This window comes from Prosopis cineraria, unplaced genomic scaffold (assembly GCF_029017545.1).
Source record: "Prosopis cineraria cultivar Desert tree isolate PC_DT_omini unplaced genomic scaffold, ASM2901754v1 PC3, whole genome shotgun sequence".
NCBI lineage: Eukaryota > Viridiplantae > Streptophyta > Magnoliopsida > Fabales > Fabaceae > Prosopis > Prosopis cineraria.
The window spans coordinates 40885972-40902813 of record NW_026555334.1 but is presented as its reverse complement, the minus strand read 5'-3'; the positions used below and the strand labels follow the sequence as shown (position 1 = coordinate 40902813).

The 16842-nt window shown below is 37.7% G+C and overlaps 2 protein-coding genes across 3 annotated transcripts; both read right to left on the bottom strand.

Annotated features, from left to right (window-relative positions):
* Positions 1–1247: 1247 nt before the first annotated feature.
* Positions 1248–3060, bottom strand: LOC129304637 (putative homeobox-leucine zipper protein ATHB-51). Its single transcript, XM_054944360.1, has 3 exons — positions 2642–3060; positions 2080–2405; positions 1248–1697 (listed from the first exon to the last, which is right to left on the bottom strand). The coding sequence occupies exons 1-3, from the start codon at positions 2730–2732 to the stop codon at positions 1443–1445; spliced, it is 672 nt and encodes a 223-aa protein (XP_054800335.1). The 5' UTR covers positions 2733–3060; the 3' UTR covers positions 1248–1442.
* A 6704-nt stretch (positions 3061–9764) lies between these two features.
* LOC129304527 (F-box protein PP2-A15-like) lies at positions 9765–13615 on the bottom strand. 2 transcript variants are annotated; one of them, XM_054944213.1, is made up of 3 exons: positions 13058–13615; positions 12616–12744; positions 9765–10608 (listed from the first exon to the last, which is right to left on the bottom strand). In XM_054944213.1, the coding sequence occupies exons 1-3, from the start codon at positions 13288–13290 to the stop codon at positions 10167–10169; spliced, it is 804 nt and encodes a 267-aa protein (XP_054800188.1). In that variant the 5' UTR covers positions 13291–13615; the 3' UTR covers positions 9765–10166. The 2 variants fall into 2 exon arrangements, with proteins under 2 accessions (XP_054800188.1, XP_054800187.1); XM_054944212.1 differs by having other exon boundaries at positions 12616–12734; positions 12985–13611.
* Between the last annotated feature and the right edge of the window lie 3227 nt (positions 13616–16842).

Here is a 16842-nt window from a genome sequence, read left to right as displayed (position 1 = left end):
ATGATGTCTAACACTTTTTTAAGAAAAGTATAAGGGCAAAAATATATCTTAATCCTTAAAAAAAAAAAAAGACCTGCTTACCATTTGAACTAGTCCAAGTGAAACGCCAACCAATTATATTTCTTCATTGTTTTTCTGAGGTCAATTTGTTCAAATTAAACTTTTTCATTTGAACCAGCCCTATTAAAATTGAACTGCAATTTTATCCCAACCCCCCTTATTCTGTTTTAACGAAAAAGGCTTTTATGCCCCGCCAGCCTCTGTGCTTGCTTGCCTTCATTGCTTACTCTGGAATGTTCATCTGGACCGGGCCCATAGTAGATCAGCAAATTAAATTGGGTTAGTCCAATAAATAAAATAAGTATGAGCCGTCTTAGCCCGATGGCAGTTTAATGGTCCTGCTCATTAATCGAAGGTCATTCCACAGGCATTTTGAGAGAGATCCCATCCAATGAATAAGTGCAAAAGCTTTTAATATTTCGTTTAACAATTTATCAGTTTATCACCTAATTTATTCGAGCTATAAAGAATGTTTGAAATTACTATTGATATTTTTTCAATCTTTTATCGCTTTTCCATAATTTTCATTATCAGAAAATTACAACTTACAGTTCTTTAGGTGATAGAAGCCTTCAATGATTATTATTACCACATGTTAAGCTTATATAAGTCTTATTAGGGAAAAAAATATTATATAATTTTTTTAATGCCCCAAGTTTTAATTTTCCAATAGTGAAAGTAATGAAAAAAGTGATAATAGATATTTAAAAAATATCGGCAATAGTTTGAAATTTTATCTAGAACTCCGATAAATTAATAACACCATAAAATTGGCAAAATTATTTCTATTAATTCAAGCCATAACCAGAGTCTTCTAATGTTTGATGAACAAAAAACGTCAATTCATGAACATTTGTTTCAGAGCCATTTGGAATGGGAGGAATAGTGAATAACCCATGTGTGTTCCCACTAGACATGGCCTGAAAGAGATTTTCATCCCTTTTTCCATCGGGGCAATTTCTTTTTTCTTTTTTTTATTTTTTGAAAAAAATCATCAAGAAAAATGGTCAGAAAAAGGAGAAGAAAGAATAACTCTCCCACCCTCCCTCCCTCCCTCTCACACATCACAGAGATACGCGTTCACACTTCAGAGTGTCATATCTAACGAGATAAAATGAGATGATGCAGTCCATGTCATGCTAACATTAACAACAGGAAATGTATATATAATTTGAGAGTGAGGACTTGATGCAACATAACGGGAGAGATTAACTAATGGCCTGAATAGTAATACTGTCTTATATAATTCAAGTTATCATGCTAACAGGGTCTTCGTTAATGCTACTTGTCGGTCCTAGAAGTCCGGGTTCTGATCTAGTAACCACACCGCGTGAAGGTGATTTTATATAGAGTTGCAACAAATTAATCAAACAAGTAGCAACTTAAGGATAATGAGGCACAAGAGTGGCCCAGTAGGGCAGTGAAACGTTGCTATAATCCTCTACAGTGAAAGAATAATTGGCCTCTGCAATATTCTGCTGATGATGGCTCGTTGCTCCCCGTGGCTGCGTGTTAGAGCTACGCAGCGCTGCCTCGGACGTGCTTTCCACTGTTTCTTCCCCAGAAACTTCTGTATAACCTGCAGAAACTTGTGTCTTTGACGCTTGCTCTCTTAGTATTGCCTTCAACTTCACAACCTACAGTTATACATATAGCACCTTTCTAGGAATTAGCCACCCTACCCCATTGTCCCCTTTTATGTGTCAAGCATATGCGTATTGTAGGGGTTGGGGGAATGTATTGTTCAAACCTCAGCATGTAAACCTCGAGAAAAGCAAGACAAAAAAAAAAAAAACGAAGACGGCCGGCCGTTTGTTGAAACGAGTTAATGAAAGGCATAATATATCGAGTTCAAAAGACAGACACAGAGTCATTGATCTGAAGAAAGCTATCTGTGGAGACATACAGTGAAGGGTCCTTGTCTTGCGAAAACTGAATGATGTGCATGAGCTGCATGGTGGGGGGAGAGAGATAGAGAGACGCAGAACTAAAAAAATATACGCATGGCAGTAAGCGTACCTCTTCTTGAAGCCTCTGTTTTTCCTCAGATATAGCATCAAATTCTTGTTTGAGGGCATCATACAAGTTCTCGAGCTGCTTAGCCTTCCACCTAGCACGCCTATTTTGAAACCATACAGCGATTTGGCGAGGCTGCAGCCCTAGCTCCCTCGAGAGCTTCATCTTCCTATCAGGGTCCAACTTTATCTCCTCCTGGAAACTCCTCTCCAGCGACTCAAGCTGCTCGCTCGTTAGTCGCTTCTTCTTCTCCATCTGGTTTCCGTACTTTATTTTCTCCATATCCGGAACCAACCCTTGTGCTGCTGCTCCGTGTTTCACTTCCATTCCTGAATGTATAGCAGAGGGTCATGAGTACTGCACTACACTGTTGCTTGGGATTCAAGTTATTCAATTTCAGAATTGGACTCATATAGTCTATAACTAGGCTGGCTGAAGGTGAGGTCATTTTAGCTGAAGTTGCTTCGATATAAACTAGGAGTGAAAGGGAAATGCAACTTGACAATGGATAATGGAGGTCAAAGCTTGAAAAGACTAAAGCTAGTGCTTATTTGCTGCTGTTTACCTGGATATGGGCTGCAGTTATAGTTGTAGAGGAAACTTAAGGAAGACTCAGCTCGAGGAACAAAGGGTCTCATGCTTCCATTCCATTCCATATCTGCCTTCACTTTCCTCCTGTCTCTTGCTTCAAATCCAACCCAAAGTTATGCGTCTTATATGGGCCAAACTGTGTTCGGATAGATGGACCACAAAGACAGAGATGTGTGATCGAGTATGCTGAGAGATGTGAGGCGTGGAGAGGGAGGTCTGAGAGGTGAAAGGTTCTATTCCTCCCTTTATGGATGCAAGGAATGGGATGGAAGAGAAGGGATGATACTTGTGAGCTTCTTGGCTCTGGCTACTTCACTTTTGGGGCGCAACAAAGTTTTATGTTTAATGACGAAGCCGTATTGTGGAGGAGTAGTCAGAACGAGGCGTGGGAAAGGGAAGGCATATGTCAGTTGGTACTGGAAGCAGCTATCACAGGGGACCATATATTTTGATCAACACCTTTGAATTCTCTCTTTCCCTTTCCCAACCGACATCTCTCTCTCCCCCTAATTCTATCTATCTTTTTTTCCCTTTTTCCCCTCAAGATGATGTCAAATAGTATTTCATCCTAGGTCTCACTCACATTACATACTCATCTCCTTCAACATTTTTTTAATAGTAAAAACTGGCCTGGTTTCTTCAAAAAGTTGGGTTCATTGTTTGTTAGTATGACATTGGGGGGGAGTGGGGCTTGTAAAATAGACAAAATTAGACCCAAAAATGCTTGACCAACATAGAAGAGGCTTGGCTTCCAAAGTGGGTGACCAGTACACAAAGGCCTGACACAAGTGCAGCAGCACCTGTTAAAAATAACAAGTAAAGATAAGGGAAAGAAACAGAAGGTTGAGGCACATTTCTGTGGCTTCGACCCCCACCCCTCTCCCTTTCGCCTTTATTATAACGTGGCAGGGAAGCAGGGAAGAAAGCTGATACTTTCTGTGTCTCTCTAGCCGTCTGTGCATCAAATCGGGATCTGGGTTTAGTTTTAACTTTTATTATTGTTGAAAAATTGAAACGCAATTCAATTTCTAGTTGCAGTGCAGGCCATCACAGGTTCAGGGCCATCTAGAGGCAACTTAACAGAAACAAGGATCCCAATGGGATTGGGAGGAATTGACCTCCAAAATATTGAAAGAGATGGATGAATGTGGGGGTCATTATAGAATCGAAGTTCTACTTGTGCATCGATTTAAAGTTGTCATATTTAATTGCGAGACTCTGCCACGAGGATATGGCCAAAATATAACGAGGTCAAATTCTAGATTCAAAGAGGTGCAGGCAATTCTCTGCACCTCTTTTGTAGTTTCTCTTGTTTTTTATGCTTATTGAAAGATAACACATTTATTGGCCCCTTTAGCCATCACATGCACCCCTTTAAGTTTTCACAGGTCAATAGTTCCGAACGAAAGGGGTCAAAACCAACAAATATCAGTGCTTGTAATTAATTTTGTGCGTCTAAAATGGGACCAAGGGGCTTCAAGTTTCTGATTAAGAGACGGCTGGACCTCTAAACTAGACGTGACATGTCTTGCATGAAGTTCGAAGTGAAACTCAAGCGCTGAACTTTATCGAATGTTTCTTCCATCATGCACGTCTATAATTTCATCCAACATCGAGTTCTTTGTACCATTTTTCATGCACGATAATTTTCTATCAAGTTCTTTGTCAATGTTCTATAACAAACCATATTATGAGTTGTAACAGAGCAGTAGAAATATATTGAAATGGTGTCCTCCAACCAAGGGGTGCCTAAACCACCTCTGAACAGGCTAGTTGAGCAAGCAAGTACTATTCTTCTTCCTCTTCTACTCGAAGCAATGTTTGATTGATCTGCTTCAAAAAGATTTCTAGCGATAGAAATGTGTAGCACCATGCAAGTGACCAAAAGGTATTTTTAGGATAGTAACAAAGTAGAGAGCTTTATAAGCTGGCAACGAGGAATATCTAAGAAGCTAGGATTTATGAAAACAAAATGACAAATTAAGGGTGAGACTGATACTGATAATACCTGCAAAAAGTGAAACTTACGTCATGGATTGGTGAAAGAAAAGGAGGGGGGGTCCAGAATGGGGTGGGTGAATCTTGTAAACTAGAGAACGTAGAGTGAAATGTTTCACTAAAGAGTGGAACTTGTGAAATTCCTTTCAACCCTACCCTACAAAATTTAGTTAGCCTAAGAACTAGTCGTAGTGAAAACAGAGGGTGCGCAAGAACAACTATTAGTGAACGTACGCAAACGGCGCCGAATATGGACCATGGCCTCTTAACATCCTACTTGGCATGATGTCATAGGGCTAATCCTCCCCACTGAGATTTGCAGATCCTTACCATTGCTTCATTCCAAACCATTTAATACATTAAACTGAAGGTAGGGTGGATCATTTAATTCTTTCAAACCACCCAACCACAACACCAAACAAGAACCAAAATATCAGGTCTCAAAGCTTTGACTCCATTACTGTGCTGTGTGAGGCAGTCCGGAGATGGCAAGGACTAGGAAAAATATTACCTTATCCCCTACAACCTTTTACTCTTCCTTGTTCCCCTTCCCCTCCACTTGTCTGACTCAAAACCAATACGAGTAACAACTATGTTCCCTTTCTCTTGCACTACAAGCGACGGTGTCCAGAATGATGCCTTGTTTCGGCACACTATGCTCTTCAAGTCCTGACCTTTACATTTAATTCATGGGCAGCTCATGCGGTTTTTACCTCTTTCACATGGAGACAAGGCAAAAATAGTGATCTCAACTTGCACCATCTGACTCTTACGAACCCAAATTCAAAGGGACGCGTGTTCCATCATGAACTCCACGTTTAGCTATCAAAACTTGGTTCAGATTTACACTACCCACAATTTTTGGGTTGATTGTTGTCGTCAAATAAAACAAGGCGAAACACCTCCGAAATGTTTTTATGTTAAATGACGTCTAAATATCTGAATTTGTTCTGTATAGGGTAACTTAAATTTACATTTTAGATTTTTAAAGCGCATAGCGCTGTTGTTGTTCTTTGCTCAGTGATGCAGAGTTTAAAAAGGTAAATTTCTGGTTGAGGATGGTCCCGGATGCAAAGTTTACGAGACACAGTGAGCCGCCTGCTCAGCCATGTTTTGGTTTTCTTGCAGATCTAAGCTGGGTTGCTTCTCTTGGCTAGTTTGCAGTTTTCTTTCTACTTGCATCGTTTCTATTTTATTCCTCGTGCCTCCAAAAAGATTAAAATACCTCCGAAAGTACTAATTTTCGTATGGTATCCATTTTGATCTGCTTGAAAATTGTTCACCTGCCGCGAGTCATTTAGGAACTAGTAATTAACCCCATACGATGCGCCTGACGATGAGGTAAAATTGGAAAGAAAAAAAAATCTTGTCACATAATAAAAACAGAAAAGTAACATGATTATAAGAATCAATTGATCCGCATATTCTAACACCAGATCAATAGAGAGTCAAAAGGCAAGTTGATGTTGTATGAAGTTACCAAAACAATCATCGATTTTTAGTTAAACATGATAACAGAGGTCAGTGCATGTTGCCCAAAATGTTAGCCACAAGTTAATCGATCACAAAATGTAATCCAATAGAAAGGTGGAGCACTAATCACATTAATCACATCTCTCCTTCTTTATTATTTATTTATTTATTTAGCATTGTCATGTAAAACTACACACTAAACTTCAATTAGTACGTGCACGTAGTTTTAGATTGCCTCTTCCTGAAGCTTTTTCCCGAGACTTGGTAGAAGAGTAAAAACAAGTCTCCACTCTAGTGTTGATGCTACTTTCGATGTAACAGCCCTCCTGGGTCACCACTGCCTCTCCAGGGTCTTTTCCCAGGCGCTGGACAACACATATGTCACCACATGATTGCCCGGCTTTTCCACTGGTAGTACTGTGGCTATTCCTCACCCCACCCTCACGGGGGTCTTTTGGAACCTCCCCAGACTCGAACCTCCAACCTCTACCACCTTAACGAAGTTGAGGCGAAGTCTGGTAGAGGTTGGAGGTTCGAGTCTGGGGAGGTTCCAAAAGACCCCCGTGAGGGTGGGGTGAGGAATAGCCACAATACCACCTGTGGTAAAGCCGGCATTACCTTGTGAGAGGGAAGTGTCCAGCGCCTGGGAAAAGACCCTGGAGAGGCAGTGGTGACCCAGGAGGGCTGTTATATAAAAGGCGCCTTTTATGTAACAGCCCTCCTGGGTCACCACTGCCTCTCCAGGGTCTTTTCCCAGGCGCTGGACAACACACATGTCACCACATGATTGCCGGCTTTACCACAGGTGGTACTGTGGCTATTCCTCGCCCCACCCTCACGGGGGTCTTTTGGAACCTCCCCAGACTCGAACCTCCAACCTCTACCAGACTAACGAAGTTGAGGCGAAGTCTGGTACCATTACTCAATGGTACCAGACTTCGCCTCAACTTCGTTAGTCTGGTAGAGGTTGGAGGTTCGAGTCTGGGGAGGTTCCAAAAGACCCCCGTGAGGGTGGGGCGAGGAATAGCCACAGTACCACCTGTGGTAAAGCCGGCAATCATGTGGTGACATGTGTGTTGTCCAGCGCCTGGGAAAAGACCCTGGAGAGGCAGTGGTGACCCAGGAGGGCTGTTACATAAAAGGCGCCTTTTATATAACAGCCCTCCTGGGTCACCACTGCCTCTCCAGGGTCTTTTCCCAGGCGCTGGACACTTCCCTCTCACAAGGTAATGTCGACTTTACCACAGGTGGTACTGTGGCTATTCCTCACCCCACCCTCACGGGGGTCTTTTGGAACCTCCCCAGACTCAACTCTCCAACCTCTACGAAGATTAACGAATTGAGGCTAAGTCTGGTACCACTGAGGTGGTAGAGGTTGGAGGTTCGAGTTTGGGGAGGTTCCAAAAGACCCCCGTGAGGGTGGGGTGAGGTTCCAAAAGACCCCCGTGAGGGTGGAGTGAGGAATAGCCACAGTACCACCTGTGGTAAAGCCGGCATTACCTTGTGAGAGGGAAGTGTCCAGCGCCTGAGAAAAGACCCTGGAGAGGCAGTGGTGACCCAGGAGGGCTGTTATATTCGACGTCCACGCTGAGGTGTTCCTGCATATACTGTCACGGACGGGTCTGGTGGTTTTGTTAATAATTGTGAGTTCATGTGCGAGGCCAGAGAAAGAGAACTGATGGAACTGTGAGATTAATTAATTAACAAGTTAAATATGGGAACGGGGACCTACGTACGATGGAGCAGGTAAGAGAGTGCAATGAATGAATGGAAGTAAATTTGAAAGCCATCGTTTCCGTGTTCTGCCGTAGACGAGAATGATGCGTGGTGGCTCCCGATTCAATGCGAACACTAATAAAGCGCTACATCCTCCATGATAATGACGTATCTTCACATGGATTTTTTTTAACCCTCCGTTGAAATGGTGCCCTCGATAAAATGATACAGCCAAGTGTCCCCGATGGGTTATTGCCTTGCCGGATTTATTTATTTTTGGGCTCGAGAGAAATTTCTACGTTCACGGTTTAGCTACGTCAGCGCCTTGCTTCAAATGACGGGCAATCCTCTAGTCATACTTTTTTAATCATTTTATCCTAGTACATTAATTTTAAATAATTATTTTTAATACTAATTATTGTTATTTTTTTAAAAAATAAACTTAATGTATCAATATTTAAAAATATTTTATCAATATTTAAACTTTTAATGTAAAAAAAAATTCTTGTCATAAAACTAATAATATTACGATTAAATGATAAAATATGCTTTTTTAAAATTAAGAAATCAAAGTGAAGCTTTGGCTTATATAAAATTAAAATATTAAAAATATATTTTTTTAAAGTTAATGGATCAAGGTGAAACCTTAACTTGTATGAAATTAAAGGATTAAAAATATATTTTAGTTTATAAATTGTTATATTAATTAATAGTATGTGTTCTTCTAATATATTTGAAAAAGGGACTAATATGAACAATTAAGTATTATTTTATTTTAGGAGTGAATAAAAAATAATATTAAAAATAAATAAAATACTCCAAGATATCCTATAATAAAAATATGGATCATTCATTATTATTTTTCAATCTTATTTTTTAAGAATCTCTTATAAGTAGAGCAAGAGGCAATATATGCGGGATTTGAATTTGGTAAGTGGTCTAAATCTACTCATTCAAAATTTTGTGAGACAAATGAGAAATGTTTTAATTATGAGGATTGTTTTAATTTTTTTAAATATATTTTCTGATAATTTTTAAATATTGATTAAATATATTAACTACAATTGAAATACTTATTGACTAGGTGGATTGGAGCTATTCATTATTCCAAATCCACGCATAAGAGAGAAATTATTTTTTAAAAATGACATATTTAATAAGAGTAAACCCAAAAAAAAAATTCCTTTTTTAAGTAATACCAATACTTTAATTACTTTTTCTTGATTTCTATACAGTAATTAAAAATAACTTATTTATAAGATGCATGGTAAGGAATATGTGAAAAAAACATATAGTATATTATACATGTAATTTATCGGGAGAAAGAACATGTCTATCCGTGTCAAAGGATGTGGGGAGTTTTGAATGAGAGTAATTAAGTGATATGTACGCATACACATTTTGAAAAGGGGGGGGGGGGGGGGGGCGCGTTTGGCCCCCCTGGGTGTCAAGTGGTTACACCACTGCTAAAAATAAATTCAAATGCCAGTGGTCTTGTATTTCAGTGGCATTAACACTCTTTTTATGACAAGGAGGACATGATTTTGAGCTTTTTAGAGTGGGTAATTGTGGAGGGTGTGAATTTCCTTCCTATAAAGATGTAAATGTAGATGGGAGGTGAGTATTATTAAGTAATTGACTCCTTAAAAAAAAAAAAATCAAATGTTCATTTCACTCCATCTAGTTACTCATTCATATATATATATATATATATATATCACATTTGATAAACAAAAATTGATAGGCCATTTTTTAAATCATCTTATATTAATTATTTTACTTTAATTTTACCATTTCACAATTTTTTGAATAGAGCAAAACATTAAATGCATGATAAAAAATTTATCTATTTTTGAAACAAAATCAATAATTTAACTACCTTTCTCTTAAGTTCCAAAGTTCCAATCAAATAACCAGAAGTGACTTATATATAAAATTAGAGAAGCGCTCCTTGATAAAAAGAGATAACTACAATTATATTACAATGATAATAAACATGTAATAACTAACAACCTATTTTTTTAAAAAAAAAAACAAGTACACTTTTTTGTTTTTTGGGTTCCTTTTCTATAGCTTAACTTGGCTCAACGGACAAAGGTGTAAAAAACATGAAAACAGCTAAACAGGCCAACCAAAATAAATAAATACATAAAATAACTCTCGGTGAAAGACGACATCCTCCAAATTCTCACTCTTCTTGGAAAGTAGACTGTGTAAAATGTATGATAGATGATCTGGGCACAGTATTACGAGACATCTAACATCGCCAAAAGGAACCCCTCTATGCGCGGCTGCTTCAAAATGCCTTTTCTCTAGCGTTCCTTCAAATTACTAGGAATAATAAATACCGAATCTACACAAAGCCCACCTTTGGAATGCGTACAATCGATCTGCTTCATGGAGAACCTGACTTCAGTGGTAGGTTCAATTCCACTGACAACAAATTCGCCCACCTTGTAATTCACCCAGCATCCCCGCTTATGGTTGCCGTATGCATCAACACACTCTGTTTCATCCAAACAGTGCTCACCCGACGCTTCCTGGCCATCTGAAGTTGACAACTCAAATTTCACTGGTTTTATATCCCAACCATGGGTGTGCTCGTAATTGCATACTCGCCTTCCAAGCCTTCTGGAAAATTTTCCAAGGTGGAGCCTGAAGCAGACAGTATAAACGTCAGCAGGAAAGGGAAACTTCACATCACCATCCACTTCAAACCACCATATTTGTTGCAAATAAGCCACAGTTTGGAACCTGCAAATCATTGTAACACCATGCTCAGAGCATTAAAATTTATTGTGCAAGACGTGGAAACAAGAAGTCGACAGAACGCAAGACAACCTAAAAAGTCGGAAGGAAAATAAAATAGCTTCAATATCAAGATCAGTTAGCATGCAACGGTAAGCTGATATAATGACATCATGGGATGAAATTGAGAATCGTGGATTGATCGAGGGTGAACAAACCAATCAACATCACATTTGTTGGATTCGTCAAATAGGTTCTTGGTTCGCTAAGGTTGCATATTTTAAGGGTCAGTTTGGTTTAAGGTCACGAGATAAGGTCCAAATATTCAAACTGAATCGAGCAGCAAATATCACACTACCATTCTGAGTCACAAAACTAGAACAGCGAGTCCTTCAACCTCAACCAGCTTTAGATACAAACACAAACAAAGTATAATGCTCAATTTATTTCATGTCAGTGCTTTGGATATGTTTCCTTTTCAGGAATTTTATAGCTTTCACATTTTTCACACCAGTCTATTTTTGTTCAAAGATAAGCACATTTGACGAAGGGGCAAAAAACGAACATGTTAAAACTTAGTTGAGGAAGTCTTTGCTCACATTCAACAGCTCTAAATTAAGAGTCCAAATTAAGGGAATCAACCACGTTCACAAGGTAATTAAGCTTGGTCCTGGAACTGCAGTGCATGTATAACCTTGAAAATGAACCAAGCATCACCTCAAACACTTAACCCACACATCACAAATAAGAATTAACATCTTATAGACAAGAGTTTAAGAGCAACAGAAAGTTAATACGTCACAAATTATCAAATTAAAGCGCCAATAAATGATAACAACTCGACAATGTCTGAGTACCCAAATAACAGCTTATCAGAAATTTGTACCGCAGTGTCTGAAACGAGAGAGATCTTCTCTATATCTCAAGTATAGAACCATCATTCATCAAATTCATAATTTGGTCCAATCAGCATCAAAACTAAATGTTAATAATACCTGTTTCTCAAAAGCTTGCAAAATTTGTTTAAACTGTTATATTTAATTGTTGTTATTGTTGTTGTTGTTGTTGTTGTTGTTGTTATCTAATTTGTTATTCAGTCATTACCTAGTCAGTTAATAGGATAAGATATGGATCTATGTGTAAATTAGATTTATGCATATATATTACCATCTTCCTGGATTATATGATTTCTCCTAGTATACATACACCTACTTACAGGAATGAAATAGATAGAGAAATACTCTGATTCATATATATTCTCTAATTTCCAAGAAACATACAAAGCAAGCCAATCAGACAATCATAAACATTAACAAGCAAATCAAGCGTACAAATTAGAATGCAGAATTTGGTAGGTCTAAAATCATACTTAATTTGTCTAAAATAAGTAGTTCTGAATTTGTATAATATCAAATATAGTTAGGTAGATCTTGAGATTTAACATTCAAATAAAATAAAAGAGAGAGGTTTGAGGGGAGGGTATAAGGAAACTTCTGTTTGAAATAAAAGCTGGCTAGTTCTTAAGTTTGACAAATACCCCTAAAGCTCTGAGGAGTCGGGATACATGCAGTAATCGGCTTATTTGATTCTCTAAACCTTATCTAGTTTCCAAGAGTCCCTCTTTCAGATAAAGCTCCGTTTCGTTCTTCATCAACTAGCCCGCCAATCACGCACAAACTAGAACATTCACCCCTTGCTCGCATAACATGCTTTAGGCCTCACACAAATAAATTGACCTTTCATTAATTATAACCATTTTACTAGAAAATGTACGTGTCAAACAACTTTCAAAAGCCACAGTGTTTTTCATCTTCTTCAGTGAAGCTCGACACTAACTCAACTTTATGGTTCTCATTTCTTAAAAGTTTGAAACCGATCAGACATTGCAATGTGCGCAGCTGAAACATAAGCCGATAAGGGGTATCTGTAATCCATTTTGGAAGTTTACCACATGCCCAACTCGAGCTCTAACCTTAAGCAAACTAAAGCTAAGGTAAGAATTCTGATTCTAACCTAGATTCTTTTGTGGGAATCCAATTCCAGTATCTGCGATCATCAATTCCAGTAATCGCCGTTGCTTTCGCCGATATGGACATGCAAACTTTCCCCGTGACCCTGTCCAGCCAAACTTCCTGTAAAATCCTATAGCATCAATTTAGTCGAACACAACATACAAAATAGTACAAGATTCCAACTACTCAAACGCCATCTCTCTTAACCTAGAAGAAAACTATCCAGCAACGCAGAAACACAACCAATCCCAGAACAGCAAAAACCCCTAAAACCAACTAAGGAAAAAAAAATTACAGAACCCTAATCCCAAAATCAAAAGAAACAACGAGCACAACTCTTATGTTGCAAACTGACCCGAAAAGCATCTACCTTATTGCCATCGTCGAATGGCACTGGTCGAGACAGTAGCGCAAATATGTCCTTCTTGGATAAATTCTTGTACCTTTCGGGAGGCATTAAATCCAGCAGATGTTGATAATTAGGGGGCAACTTTGCTTCCCACACGGAATCAGCAGACGCCGCACCACGGAAAGCTCGATTCAGGCGCGCCAAATTGCATATTTCCGGCGGAGTCAAATACAGAAAAACACAGGCCACGCAGCTCTCGGGAATGTCCCCAAGGCCCGGACCGATGTTGGTGCCGTTCGTTCCCAGGGCGGATAGCGAGGCCCCCATGTTGACCAATGTCTCAAATTTTGTAGAGTAACTGTCAATTGCTCCGGCTCATGGCAGCAACCAAGTGCCGGGGTCACCAACAAGGAGTGAGATGCAAAAGAACGAAAGCGGGATGTATAAGAATCAAACAGAGATCAAGAGGTTCAACGAGAAAAGAATTGACTTCAGAGCATGAGGTCAGCGGACGAAAATTAGTGATATTTTAGTTCGTAGCTAGAGTCACCAAAGACGCCAAGCAAGATTTTTCCCCGCAGCGTTTGCCTGGGAACCATTGAGCAGGCAGGGTCCTAGGCCCCACCATTGATTCAGTGCACGGACAATCTGTCTTAACTGCCAGGTGTAGGAAATGAAACAGCAGAAAGCGACTTGAAACTATTCCTTCTCATTTCTCACTGGACTGGGGAGATGAGAATTGTGCACCTCACCGCCCAAAATTATAGCCAACTGGTTCAAGTCAGCCGTGGCTGTGTTGGACCCTGTATTGCTGAACTCTCTCGACTCAAATGTAGGACTTGTTTGACAATTTATCTTAAAAATAATTTTCTGTTTTTTTAAAAGAAAAAAATATATATTTAATAATGTATTTTTAAAAATTATTTTTGAAGATAAAAAAATAAAATATTATTTTAGAGAATAGAAAAACAGAAATATCTTTTAGATGTTCTAAAATTATTATTTTGAAAATAAGAGAAAATATAAAAAAATATCTTTTTTATTTTTTTATTTTCAGAATATATTTTACAAAACACCAGTTCTCATAACAATAAAATAAAAATAATTTCAAAGAAGCTCATAGTGTTCGTTGATTAACAACAACAAAAATACAAGTGTCATTTATCCTAAAATGCACATAACCTATATATACTGATTAGGACATGATACAATCACTTTCTATAATAAGCTTTAGTTTAACATAATTAATACTATTTAGGCTTTACGCACCCTCTCAAGTCAGGATCCTACAAATTAAAGATTGCTAACTTGCCTTATATGCATGTCCCATCCAAGTGCCTTAAAACTTCAGCCTATTAGTTGTAGGATCTCACATGATGAAGCTTAATTAGTTTTTGTTAAAACTTTTCCCTGACAAAGTAGCAATCTATCTTAATATGTTTTGTCTTCTCATGAAAAATGAGATTGGTTACTATGTGAATGGCAGCTTTGCTATCATTGTGTATATCAGCTACTCTTGTCTCGATTCCTATATCTACCATCAACCAAGAAATCCAAGTAATTTAATTTAATTCCTACTATTATGATGGCCAAAGCTTGATATTCTACCTCTGCTGAATATTGGAAGAATGCATTCTACTTCTTTGACTTCTAGGAGACAAGTTTATGCAACCTTGACAATACAACTAGTCTTATATTTCCATAAGATATCGACTCCTTATCGTTATTTGATGAAAAAAGTATCCCAAGGCTTAGGTTTCCTTTAACATATCTTACTGGCTACTCGTAAGGAAGTGTCCATATGAGATTTATTCGGCTTTTGCATGAACTGAATTAGCACTTATATAGGAAAGCAAATGTCAAGTCTAGTCATAGTTAAGCACTATAATTTCCTAACAAGCTGTCTATAAGAATCAAAACTAGAGAGAAAGTAACCAGTCTTTTATTTCTTCTCTTCCTTACCATTTTTGTTTCTTTTATAATGATATTAGATGGATATTATGCTCTATTAGAGTACTAATAGGCTTACCAACATTTGTCCTTATGTCAACAAGCATATCTAAAACGTATTTCCTTTGATTCAAAGCTATTCCCCTTTCAAATTTGATAATTTCTAACCCTAGAAAACGTCTCAAAACTCCTAAATCTTTAATTTTAAAATTAATGTGTAGGCGTGTTTTTGCTTTATTTATTTCATCCAAATTACTCCTAGTGATAACTAGATCATCCACATAAACAATTACTATAACTACTTTATAAACAATTACTAACTAGATCATAACGACTCCATCCAAAACCTACTAAATCATTAGTTAACTTAACATTCCATTGCTTAAAGGCTTAGTTTAGCCCATACAGTGATTCGGTAAGCTTACAACTATATTAGATTTAATTTGTCTAAACCGTTGAGGCATACGAATGAAGGTCTCTTCATCCAGATCTCCTGAAGGAATGCATTGTGGATGTCCATATAAAATATAGGCCATTTATGGACAACAACTAGTTTGAGAATAATATGCAACATTACCATCTTGAGTACTGGGGAAAAGGTCTTTAAGTGGTCAATCCCCTCCTTTTGGTTATAGCATTTGGCTACAAGTCAAGCTTTTAGTTTGTCTAAGCTGCCATATGCTTTCTACTTGACTTTGAATACCCATTTGCATCTAATGGGTTTCTTTCCTTGTAGTAAATCCACCACATTCCAAGCATGGTTTGCCTTCAAAGCTTGAATTTTATCCTTCATCGTCTATACCCATCGAAGATCTCTAATGGCTTCTTCATAGGAACTTATTTCACAAATAGAATCAACATTAAAATTAAAATTTTTTGTAAGAAGAGATAGAGGAATAAGACAAGTAAGCTTGATTTAGATATAAAGGAGATACTCGCAATGCAAATTTGGTGCTATGAACTGATTAGACTATCCCTTTAAGTGATTGATCTAAACTTGATAAACCAAAATAGTCACAGTTTGTCAACCAGGCAAGCTTCTTCCTCTTTCTTGTAGTTCTAGGTGGCTATGATAAAGGAGTAGGTGGAGGAAGTGATGGTTCTAGATATGTAAGAATTTTAGTTTCGGTTTAAGGCATGTATCTAGTTGTATTTCTTACTGTTGCTATAGGGAGAAATACGTGACAATATCATATATAAAGGGGTCTTATTATGGAAGCTTTACTCCCCCTTGACTGATATTCATATAATCTTTAAATGGGAAGCGATGCTTAATGAAAACAATATGGCAACTAACAAATAATGATTTAGTTGTGAGATCATATAACAAATAGCCTTTATTAGTTCTTAGGTATTGCAAAAATATGCAAGGGTCAGATTTAAGTTCTAATTTATCAAAATTATGTAACCTGAAGACAAAAGTAAGGTAGCTAAAAAATTTCAAATGATATATTCAGGAGCAAAATTATGAACAATTTCATATGGTGATTTAAAATTCAAAATTTTACTTGGAATTTTATTGACCAAATAGACAGCAGTTTTATCACACCCCCCCAAATCTTAGATGCACTCCTGATAGAAAGATTAAACTTCCTAGTAATCTCTAATATGTGCCTGTGCTTCCACCCAATGACCCCATTTTATTCAAGTATATAAGGACATGAGGTTTGATGTATTATACCTTTTTCTTCAAAAAGTAATCAATTTTCATGATTGAGAAATTTAGTTTCATTATCACTTCTAATTATTTTAATAGTAATACTAAATTGATTTTGGATATAGCCTAGAAAGGATTTAATATGACAAAAAACCTTACTCTTATGTTTAAGTAAAACAACTCAAGTACCTTATGAAAAATCATCAACGATGGTCAAAAAATGATGAAAACCTTAGTGTGTGTGTTCCTTGTAAGGTCCCCACACATCCATG

What these genes read in the sequence shown, in the direction of transcription:
- LOC129304637 (XM_054944360.1), bottom strand. Translation starts at nt 2,732, where the DNA reads ATGGAATGGAATGGAAGCATGAGACCCTTTGTTCCTCGAGCTGAGTCT. An exon ending in TAACTGCAGCCCATATCCAG is followed by an intron (nt 2,406 to 2,641) that starts GTAAACAGCAGC and finishes CTATACATTCAG; the next exon opens with GAATGGAAGTGAAACACGGA. An exon ending in AACAGAGGCTTCAAGAAGAG is followed by an intron (nt 1,698 to 2,079) that starts GTACGCTTACTG and finishes GTATAACTGTAG; the next exon opens with GTTGTGAAGTTGAAGGCAAT.
- LOC129304527 (XM_054944212.1), bottom strand. Translation starts at nt 13,290, where the DNA reads ATGGGGGCCTCGCTATCCGCCCTGGGAACGAACGGCACCAACATCGGT. An exon ending in CATTCGACGATGGCAATAAG is followed by an intron (nt 12,735 to 12,984) that starts GTAGATGCTTTT and finishes AGGATTTTACAG; the next exon opens with GAAGTTTGGCTGGACAGGGT. An exon ending in ATTCCCACAAAAGAATCTAG is followed by an intron (nt 10,609 to 12,615) that starts GTTAGAATCAGA and finishes AATGATTTGCAG; the next exon opens with GTTCCAAACTGTGGCTTATT.